General features: G+C 44.3%; 1 protein-coding gene across 1 annotated transcript in view; it reads right to left on the minus strand.

Moving 5' to 3' along the window:
* The window catches only part of tecta (tectorin alpha), a 181,224-nt gene that overhangs the window by 35,880 nt on the left and 134,018 nt on the right, over positions 1–11,326 (minus strand). Inside the window, exons 21-23 of the mRNA XM_043676399.1 lie at positions 9,116–9,315; positions 3,301–3,681; positions 1,626–1,909 (exon numbers count right to left, since the gene is read on the minus strand). Coding sequence (XP_043532334.1) covers positions 1,626–1,909; positions 3,301–3,681; positions 9,116–9,315 — 865 coding nt within the window. The remainder of the gene's footprint in view (positions 1–1,625; positions 1,910–3,300; positions 3,682–9,115; positions 9,316–11,326) is intronic.

Here is an 11,326-nt window from a genome sequence, read left to right on the forward strand (position 1 = left end):
ATCGCATTTCCAATGCCCCTCCCCCAAGTCCCTCCTCCCTACCTTTTATCTTAGCCTGCTGGACAAACTTTCCTCATTCCTGAAGAAGGGCTCATGCCCGAAACGTCGATTCTCCTGTTCCCTGGATGCTGCCTGACCTGCTGCGCTTTTCCAGCAACACATTTTCAGCTCTGATCGCCAGCATCTGCAGACCTCACTTTCTCCTACTTAATTCAATACTCAGGTTTCCTCGATCATTCCAGAAGCTTCTCGTGGGCTCTGCAACTGCTCAGACCATTCGCTCCGCAATTCCCTTGTCAGATTCACGCATCCCCCACCAGCCCTCTCTCCACTCCTGGCACCTTCCCCTGCCACTGCAGCAAGTGCAAAACCTGCACCCACACCTCCCCCCTCACCTCCATCGAAGGCCCCAAAGGTTCCTTCCACATCCAACAGAAATTTACCTGTACTTCCACACACATCATCTACTGTATCTGTTGCACTCAACGTGGTCTCCTCTACTTTGGGGAGACAGGATGACATCTTGCGGATTGTTTCAGAGAACATCTCTGGGACACCCGCACCAATCAACCCCACTGCCCTGTGGCTGAACACTTCAACTCCCCCTCCCACTCCCCCAAGGACATGCAGGTCCTGGACCTCCTCCATCACCAAACCCTAACCACCCGGTGCCTGGAGGAACAACGCCTCATCTCCCGCCTTGAGACCCTCCAACCACATGGGATCAATGTGGATGTCACCAGTTTCCTCATTTCCCCTCCCCCAACCTTATCCCAGTCCCAAGCCTCTAACTCGGCACCGCCCTCTTGACTGATCCATCGTCTTTCCCATCTATCCACTCCACCCTTTTCTCTGACCTATCACCTTCTCCTCCACCTTCATCTACCTAACACATTCCCAGCTACCTTTCCCCCCCAGCCCCACCCCCTCTCATTTATCTCTGAGCACCCCCCCAGCTCACAAGCCTCATTTCTAATGAAGTGTTTTTGCCCGCAACGTCTATTCTCCTGTCCCTCGGATGCTGCCTGACCTGCTGTGCTTTTCCAGCACCACACTATTACTCCTGTTTCTCTACCTTTAGAGAGTGGATAAGGACCCCAAGATACTTCCGTTCCTCTGAGCTTCCTAGTGTTCTGACATGCATTGAGTAGTCCCAAGTCTTGTTACGGTCTTCCAAAGTGGATCACCTCACACTCTTCAGGGTTAAATGCAATCTACCACAGATGGATTGGTCACAAAGCAAATCAAAATCCTCCTCCTTCCTCACGGTCAACCACCCAGCCAGTTTTCGTGTAATCTGCAAACTTATTTTTCATCCCCGCCCCTAAATTCTCATTGATATTGTTTATATATATCACAAACAATAAGGGACCCAGCACTAATCCCTGTGGTACACTACTGCACACCAACCCCCAGTCACACAAACAGCCTTCCACCACTCTCTGTCTCCTATCACTAAGCCAAAAGCCACCAGAGATTACAAGAATGAGGGATGATATTAATGAAACATACAAAAGTCTTGGGCAGCTTGATGGACTAGATGCTGAGTTGCTGTTTCCCCAGGTGGTAGCTCTAACACAAAGAATACAATCTTAGAATAAGAGGGTGATCATTTATAACTTTACCTGTTCTGCATGCCATTGGTTTTCCAACTCTTTGCCAATTCCAAGACTGTTTGTGCTGGTTTTCCTCGAGAACTTAAATCATCATCATTGGGGTTTCCATTAAAGTTTCCACACAGACCACACACCTTGTTTTGTAGACGCTCCCCCATTCTGATTGACAGCAAATTAAACCAGTTGTATTGGATCTGAATACCTTGAACAGTATCAATGGTTAGAAATCCCTCAGCAGTTGAGATCTTTGTTAGTCCTGTGGCAACAGGAATCGTAACAGTGGTTCCATTCACCTGACAGAATAGGACAGTATTGGTTATAGTTTTGGGAAGAGGCGCATTTCTTCATCAGCAGAGGCCTCTTTTTATGTAGGGCATTATGAATAGCTTGGTGAAGATTCTTTTGAGCAAGTATTTCAGCAAACGCACATAGGTAAACTTTTAGAAAGAGTCATTAGGGGAATGTCCACTTTTACAATGAAGAGACTACAGGAGTAGTTTGCCAACTTAGAGATTTATGGAAAGTTAGTCAAGAGAAATTGGAAGAGGCAGACAAAGATACAGAACAGATTGAGTGATAGAGAAAAGGATGCAGAAAGAGAATGTAGGTGGAAGAATAATTGATGAAATGAACAAAGGGAAGAGAGAATGGAGATGATCAAGAGAAATGATTGAGAGAATTAATGAAAGAGCATCAATGTAAGATAGAGGAGGAATTTAAGACACATTGAGAGAATAATTGCAGTAGAAATTTATGAATAACTTTGAGATGTTATATAAGAAAATTTAAAGTGGAAGAAAAAGAATGTGACACAGTAAAAGAGGAAATTAAAGAATGAGACTAAGTAGCAGAGAACATGAATTGTGGGGGAGAAATAATTGTGAAGAAAGAAATGTTGCAATAATGTAGTGCTTTTTGTATCTTCAGGATATCCCACAGCACTTTATTACTATCCATATATTTGATTCATTGTAGTGTGGGGAAAGTGTCAACCTGTTTGGCTACAGCTACTCTCACAAACAGCAACATGATAATCCGCTGATAATCTACTTAAGTGATTTTGGTTTAAATGATGAATATTCAGCAAGATACGAGAAGAATGTCACTGCTCTGATTTGAGTATTGCAGTGCAATCTTTTATATTCACCTGAAAGTACAAACAAGCCCTTAGCTTAATGCCTTCTCTGAAACACAGAACTTCCAGCAATGTGGCACTCACTCTGTACTTCACTAGCCTCTGGACTAAGCCACAATCAAATCCACAATCTTTTAATTCAGGGGTCAGAAGACAACCCATTGAGCTGTAGCTGAAAGCAACAAAGGAAAGCACAAGAGGCAATGAATGTGACAGATCAATTATTTATGTCTGAGAGAATAAAATGCATGCTTGCATAAAACATTCAAGTGAGTTGACATTCAAGGTGCAGAATGAAAATGAGAGAGGGTTAAGAAATAAATGTTACAAGGGGGAGAATGAATGTGAAAGATAGAGTAATGAGGTAGGAGAGAATAAATGTGAGAGAATAAATGGAGGAAAATAATGTAACAGATTGGGAATTAATGGGAGAGAATAAATGTATTCAGAAAAGAATGAATCTATGAGTAAAGCAAATGTAAGGATGAGAGAAAACTGGTGGGCTCTGAGCAAGAATGAATGTGCAGATAAAGGAGTGTAAAGGTTTACCTGCACAGTGTTGCCTGAGATGAGAATCTGTTCTTCATTGATATACAGGTAAACAGGGGAGATCACAGTCATGTTGGGTGAACTCCATTTGTCAAAGTTTACAATCAGTTGAAAGGAGATGTCTGGAAGTTTGTGACAGATTGTGGAGAGGACAAATGAGCAGGCAGCCGGAAATCGCAGGAACGCCCCATCGAAAGTCTGGAATATGCCTCCCCCAGCAGCGATGCAAGAGGCGTCTTTCTTACTGTAGCAGCCTCTGATTCCATTTTGGATTGAACATGATTCTTCACTCTTGCATTGGCGTGAATCACACTGGACCATATTGCGTCCCATGCAGCGACAGTGTTTGGAGCAGTTGGTGTTCCAGAAAAACTGCCCTGGCTGATAAAGACAAACATTTTCAGGAAAACCAAACCCAACAAACAACCCAACTCATAGAACAGCAGAGAACCTGTAATTGATTCAGTTTGATATCAAATGATAAGCTCATCACTGGTCCCAGTTATAAGGATTGTAAAAAAAAGTACACAGGGCTAAGCAATCCCATAACCACTGATCAGGTCTAAGCTCTGCACACCTGTCGCATTCAATTGCAAATAGTTGTGGACAATTAAACAACTCACTGGAGGAGGTGACTTTAAAAATATCCCCATCCTCAATGATAGGAGAGCTCAGTACATAAAGACATAGAGAACGGAAACAGACAGTTGAAGCATTCGCAACAATCTTTAGCCAGAAATACAGAGGGGGTAATCCAACTCAGCCTCCTCCAGTGGTCCCAGCATCACAGATACTAGACTTCAGCCAATTCAGTTCATTCCACGTGATATCAAGAAACAGTTGGAGTTATTGATACTGCAAATGCTAAATGTGCTGACAACATTCTAGCAATAGTTCTAAAGAACTGTGCTCCAGAACTTGCCACTCCCCTAGCCAAGCTGTTCCAATACAGTTATGATACTGGCATCTACCCAACAATGTTGAAAATTGCCCAGGTATGTCCTGTAAATAAAAAAGCCAGACAAATCCAACCTAGACAATTACCACCTCATCAGTCTATTCTCAATCATCAGTAAGGTGATGGAAGGTGTCAGTAACAGAGCTATCAAACAACACCTACTCAGCAATAACCTGCTCAGTGATGCCCCGTTTGGATTCCCCAGGGCCACTCAGCTCCTGATCTCATTACAGCCTTGGTTCAAACGTGGACAAAAGAGCTGGATTCCAGAGGGGAGGGTAGATTGACAACCCTTGATATCAAGGCTGCATTTGAACGAGTGTGGTATCAAGGAGCCGGGAAAAAATGGAATTACTGGGTATCAGGGGACAAACTCTCTATTGGTTGGATTATACTTGGCACAAAAATAGATGGTCATGGTTGTTGGAGGTCAATCATCTAAGCTGCAGGACATCTCTATTTAAGAACTTCAGGACAGTGTCCTATGTCCAATCACCTTAATGGCTTCATTAATGACCTTCCCTCATCATAAGGTATAAAGTGGGGATGTTCGCTGATGATTGCATGATGTTCAGCACCATATAGGACTGTTCAGTATCTGAGGAGTCAATGTTCAAATGCAGTAAGAACTGGACATTGTGCAGGCTTGGGCTGACAAGTAGCAAGTAACGTTCATAACACACAAGTGAGGGGTAATGACCATTCCAACAAGAGAGAATCTAACCTTTGCCCCTTGACATTCGGCACCATTACCATCACTGAATTGCTCACTATCAACATGCTGGGGATTAACGTTGACCAGAAACTCAACTGGACTGGCCACATCAATATAGTGGCTATGACAGCAGGTCAGAGGCTAGGAATCTGCAGAGTAATTCACTTCCCGACTCCCCAAAGCTTGCACAAGGCAGAGAGTAAGGGAACACTCCCCACTTGTCTGGATTGATGCAGGTTGAATAACACTCAGAAGCTTAACATTGTTCTGGACAAAGTAGCCACTTGATTGGCAACTCCTAAAATAGTTACATCCTCCACCACCAATGTACATTGACAACAGTATCAAGATATGTTTACAAGATGCACGGAAACAACTCACAGGCTACGATGGCAGTGAAGAACACATGCCCCATAACGTGCCTCTACAACAATGCAATACCTTGGCTTGGAAATAGATCACATTTCCTTCACTGCTGAAGAATCAAAAATTTGGAATTCTTTCCCTTATAGCACTGGGGATGTTCCTACACCCCAAGGACTGTAGCGATTCAAGAAGGAAGCTTCCACAAACTATCCAAACCCTCAAGAGTACTCAAACATCAGTGAAGGGTCACCCTGTCTCCATTTCAAAGTTAGGAGAAAGTGAGGACTGCAGATGCTGGAGAACAGAGTCGAAGAGCATGGTGCTGGAAAAGCACAGCCGGTCAGGCAGCATCCGAGGATGCTTCTAGCATAAGCCTTTCATCGGGATTGAAGCGGTAGCCCAAGGGGGCTGATGGCTGGGGGTGGTGGGGAAAAGGGGGAAGGTAGCTGGGAATGTGATAGGTAGATGAAGATGATAGGTTGGAGAGCAGAGTAGAGTGGATAGGTGGGAAGGAAGATGGACAGGTAGGACATTTAAAGGGGTGGTGCCGAGTTGGAAGATTCGATCTGGGATAAGATGGGAGAGGGTAAGTGAGGAAACTGGTGAAATCCACATTCAACCCTTGTGGTTTTAGGGTGGCAAGGTGGCGTTCTTCCTCCAGGCATCGGGTGATTATGGGTGGTGCAGATGACATGCAGATTGGTGGAGTAGCAGGAAGCATAGGGGACTATCAAAGAGTACTGGAGAATATAGATAGACTGGAGAGTTGGACGGAGAAGTGGCAGATGGAGTTCAATCCAGGCAAATGCGAGGTGATGCATTTTGGGAAGCCTAATTCTAAAGCGAACTATACTGTAAACGGAAGAACCTTGGGAAAAGGTGATGAGCAGAGAGATCTGGGAGTGCAGGTCCATTGTACCCTGAAGGTGACTGCACAAGTGGATAGAGTGGTCAAGAAGGCATATAGTATGCTTGCCTTCATTGGACGGGGTACTGAGTATAAGAGCTGGTCGGTCATGTTAAATAAGTACAATACTTTGATTCGGCCGCAGTTAGAACACTGGGTACAGTTCTGGTCACCACATTACCAAAAGGATGTGGATGCTTTGGAGAGGGTGCAGAGAAGGTTTACAAGGATGTTACCTGGTATGGAAGGTGCTAGCTACGAAGAGAGGTGGAGTAGGTTAGGTTTATTTTCATTAGAAAAAAGGAGATTGAGGGGGGACCTGATTGAGGTTTACAAAATCATGAAGGTTATAGACAGGATGGATAGAGACAAGCTTTTTCCCAGGGTGAAGGATTCAATAACAAGAGGTCACGCTTTCAAGGTGAGAGGTGGAAAGTTTAAGGGGGATACACGCAGCAAGTACTTCACACACAGGGTTGTGGGCGTTTGGAATGCGTTGCCAGCAGAGGTGGTAGAGGCAGACACGGTAGATTCATTTAAGGTGCGTCTGGACAGGTGCATGAGTAGGTGGGGAGCAGAGGGATACAGATGCTTAGGAATTGGACGACAAGTTTGGACAGTACATTTGGATCGGCTCAGGTTTGGAGGACGGAAGGGTCTATTTCTGGGCTGTAAATTTTCTTGGTTCTTTGTTAGAGTTTGGTAGTGGAGGAAGCCTAGGACTTGCATGTCCTTGGTGGAGCAGGAGGAGGAGTTAAAGTGTTCGGCCACAGGGCGGCGGTGTTGTTTAGTGCGAGTGTCCCAGAGATGTTCTCTGAAACATTCTGCAGATTGGTGTCCTGTCTCCCCTATGTAGAAGAGACCACAATCGGGAGCAACGGACACAATAGATGATGTGTGTGGAAGTGCAGGTAAATCTCTGTCGGATGTGTAAGGATCCTTTGAGGCCTTGGACGAAGGTGAGGGGGAAGGTGTGGGTACAGGTTTTGCATTTCTTGCAGTGACGGGGAAGGTGCTAAAAGTGGAGGGTGGGTTGGTGGGGGGCGTGGACCTGATAAGGGAGTGGCGGAGGGAATGATTCTCCGGAATGCAGATATGGGTGAGGTCTGTTTGTAGGTGGCGGAAATGGTGGAGGATAATGCGATGTATCCGGAGGTTGGTGTGGTGGAAGGCAAGGACCAGGAGGTTTCTGTCCTTGTTGCGATTGGAGGGGTGGGGTTCGAGGGGACGGGTGGGGTTCGTGGGGAGAGGTGCGGGAAGTGGAGGAGATGCGCTGAAGGATCCCTCAGGTCAGTGATGCCCTCCAGCGCATCTCCTCCACATCCCACACTTCCGCCCTCAAACCCCACCCTCCCAATCACAACAAAGGCAGAATCCTCCCCCCGGGTCCTCACCTTCCACCCCACCAACCTCGGGGTACATTGCATCATCCTCCGCCACCTACAAACAGACCCAACCACGAGAGATATGTTTCCCTCACCACCCTTATCAGTGTTCCAGTGAATCCATTCCCTCTGCCACTCCCTTGTCAGCAGAGATTAACCTGTAATTCCACGCACATCATCTACTATATCCATTGCTCTCGATGTGGTCTCCTCAACTTTTGGGGAGGCAGGATGCCAATGCCCTGTGGCTGAACACTTCAACTTCCCCTCCAACTCCGCCAAGAACATGCAAGTCCTGGGCCTCCTCCACTGCCAAACTCTAGCCACCTGACTTCTGGAGGAAGAATGTCTCGTATTCCACCTTGGGATCCTCCAACCACACATGATCAATGTGGATTTCACCAGTTTCCTCATTTCCCCTCCCCCTACCTTATCTGAGATCCAACCTTCCAATTCAGCACCGCCCTCGACCTGTCCACTTCCTTCCACCTATTCGATCCACCCTATCACCTTCCCAATTACCTTCCCCCAGCCCCACCCCCCCTCCCATTTATCTCTCAGCCCCTCCTGCTTGCTGCTGAAGGGCTTATGCTCGAAACGTCCATTCTCCTGCTCCTCGGATGCTTCCTGGCTAGCTGTGTTTTTCTAGCACCACATTCTTCGACTCCATTTTAAAGTTCCTTCTTCAGCTACTCAGGACTTGTTCCCCAACCCTGACTGTTGAAACTAGCAGCCCTCTCTGACTCAATCTGCATACACTGCTTGACATTCTGGATGGTTTGTGTTTCTGTATATTGGATTCCTGTCACTAGGCAAAGGCAGTCTTTTCTCTTCTCCCTTGTTTTTAATGCAATGAACTGCTCACCTCAAGTATTACTCCAAATCTGGTAAACCTTATTAAAACTGCATGTATCAACAAACTTCAGGTACCATGTCATTATTCACAGAGCAAATCTAAAATTAAACTCTTAACATAATATAACAATACAAACCAAACTTAAAGCAGTACATAGAAATATGGTGCAGAAGTACGCCATTCAAGTTCTTCGAGATTGCTCCACTTGTTTCCGTCCACTTTCAAACCCAAGTTTCCAAATAACAATATATCATGAAGCTTCATAAAACCAGCCTTGGGAAAATCTTTCAGTCCCTTGAGTTTGCTGCTGCTTTTAATTCGGCCATAGTTGATCTAAATCTCAAGTTTTGAACCTACCTTGGTTCTGTATCTCTCAAAACCTTTGTCTAACAACAAGCATTCAATCTCAGATTTGAAATTATTTTTGACCTCTGGCTTCAACAGCTTTTGAGCGAGAGTTTCAGATTTTCCCTGCACATTGTGTGAAGAAATTATTCCTTAGTCATTCCTGGCATGAATTAGAAGGTTCCATCCTTGTTCTGGACATCCCAACAGGTAAAACAGTTTCTCTCAGAAAATCTTATCAAAGTCTGCAAAGATCCAGCTTCAGAAGAATTTTCTGACATACCTCATAGTAATTATCATCTGCCACACATCCACAGTCCTGGGGCAGGATGCACATTCTGCCATTGAGCAGGAAGCCATCATTACACTGACAGCCCTCCATACAATAACTACTGCAGTCCTCATGGGTCTTGGAGGTGCCACACCCTGGCTGGCACACAGACATACAGCTCTCGTAGTGACTGTTCGCAGGACAGTTGATCACTATAGGAAGAAGAGCAAATGCAAATTATTTACTAAAAATAAATTCATTTTATAAATTTACCATTTGCATTCCATTAATTTAATTGTCTCTGAATTGGTTCCATTCGTCTCTGCCTCCTCTGAAGCAAATATGTAACTTTGTTAAATGTGGCCCATACCAGGATTCAAATGCCTCACATTTTTATTAATTGATCACTTGAAACAGACTGATGCCAATAAGAATAAAGTCTCTAGTTGAAAGTTTGAAGAACTATTTTCCAAGATCCAGACCAAGCTCATTAATTATAAATTAACATAAAATGGTTAAATTTGGTTACTTTTGATGACAATAAAGGCTGCCAAGTATCCCATTAAGCGACTTCCTAACCCTATCAAATTCAGCACAAGGTCCAGCCAATGGAAAAAAGGAAAATAATCCCAAGTTGTACACATTTGCTCTTATCCTAACTCAAAAAGATCAATAATATATTACAGTAATCACCAAAATAATACAAAATAAACCATTTATGCAGTGTTATTGCAGAGTAACATTTACCTAGAATAAATTCCAATCCTGACAACTGCATCTTGTGTTTATATCAATGTAGCAATAGAATAAAGGTCCCTTCAATCAGTTTAACAACAATGAATAACCTTGATTTGGAGATGCTGGTGTTGGACTGGGGTGTACAAAGTTAAAAATCACACAACACCAGGTTATAGTCCAGCAGGTTTAATTGGAAGCACTAGCTTTCGGAGCGTCGCTCCTTCATCAGGTGGTTGAACCATCTGATGAAGGAGCGGCACTCTGAAAGTAAGTGTGCTTCCAATTAAACCTGCTGGACTATAACCTGGTGTTGTGTGATTTTTAACTATGAATAACCTTGACCAACAACTCAGAGAATGCTTTTCCTCACCAAATCTCAGTGTACAGAAAAAAGGCCCAGTAACAGCATTGATCAAGACTGCACCTACTATCCCATTTTCTAAATGCATGCAAGGACTTCCAAAAAAGCACTTGAAAAGGTGCTGCATGAACAGACCTGCCGGCGAAATTAAATCCCAGAAAACAAAAGAGGTAGTGCAGCACATTTGATAAGTGGCAGGAAACAGAACCAATGAACAGTTGCTTGTTTAATTGAAGGAAGGTATACAGCTGAATTCTGTAGAGATTGGTATTGGGACCACTTGCTATACCTTCATCACACAGGTAAAACTCCAAATTTGCAAAATGAAACTTGAAAGTATTATGAACCATGAAGAGAAAGATAAATTGCAAGACATCACATAATGCAAGAAAAATGTGAAACAATTCATTTTGGGAAGAAACACAAGGAACAGCTACATAAAGAGGATGCAGGAACAGAGGAGTGTGGGATATATTAATATAATTTATTGAATGTGGCAAAATGAAGGTTTAAAAAGCAGTTAAGGACATATAGGATCACAGGCTTCATAAAGAAGCAGGAAGAGGGAGCTTTCATAAAACACTCATTCAGCTTCAATGGGAAAATTGTGCCCAGTTCTGGGTGAGGAAGGAGGCAATAACATTATATCAAGTGCAGGGAATTTTGCAAGATAAGTCCCTGAATGAGTCAGGAGGTCACATTGGTGAAGTTGAGACTGTTCTCTTTAGAGGATGTTTATTAGAGTCTGGACAGTATTGATTAGGAGAAAGTTTAAAGTTTGTGAGAAGATTTGTAGCTCGGGTGCTCGTTGTTGTGGTTCTGTTCGCCGAGGTGGCAATTTGTGTTGCAGACATTTCGTCCCCTGTCTAGGTGACATCCTCAGTGCTTGGGAGCCTCCTGTGAAGCGCTTCTGTGATCTTTCCTCCGCCATTTGCAGTGGTTTGAAACTGCCGCTTCCGGTTGTCAGTTCCAGCTGTCCATTGCAGTGGCCGGTATATTGGGTCAGGTCGATGTGCTTATTGATTGAATCTGTGGATGAGTGCCATGCCTCTAGGAATTCCCTGGCTGTTCTCTGTTTGGCTTGTCCTATAACAGTAGTGTTGTCCCAGTCGAACTCATGTTGC

Source organism: Chiloscyllium plagiosum, chromosome 35 (assembly GCF_004010195.1).
Source record: "Chiloscyllium plagiosum isolate BGI_BamShark_2017 chromosome 35, ASM401019v2, whole genome shotgun sequence".
In the NCBI taxonomy this organism is placed as follows: domain Eukaryota; kingdom Metazoa; phylum Chordata; class Chondrichthyes; order Orectolobiformes; family Hemiscylliidae; genus Chiloscyllium; species Chiloscyllium plagiosum.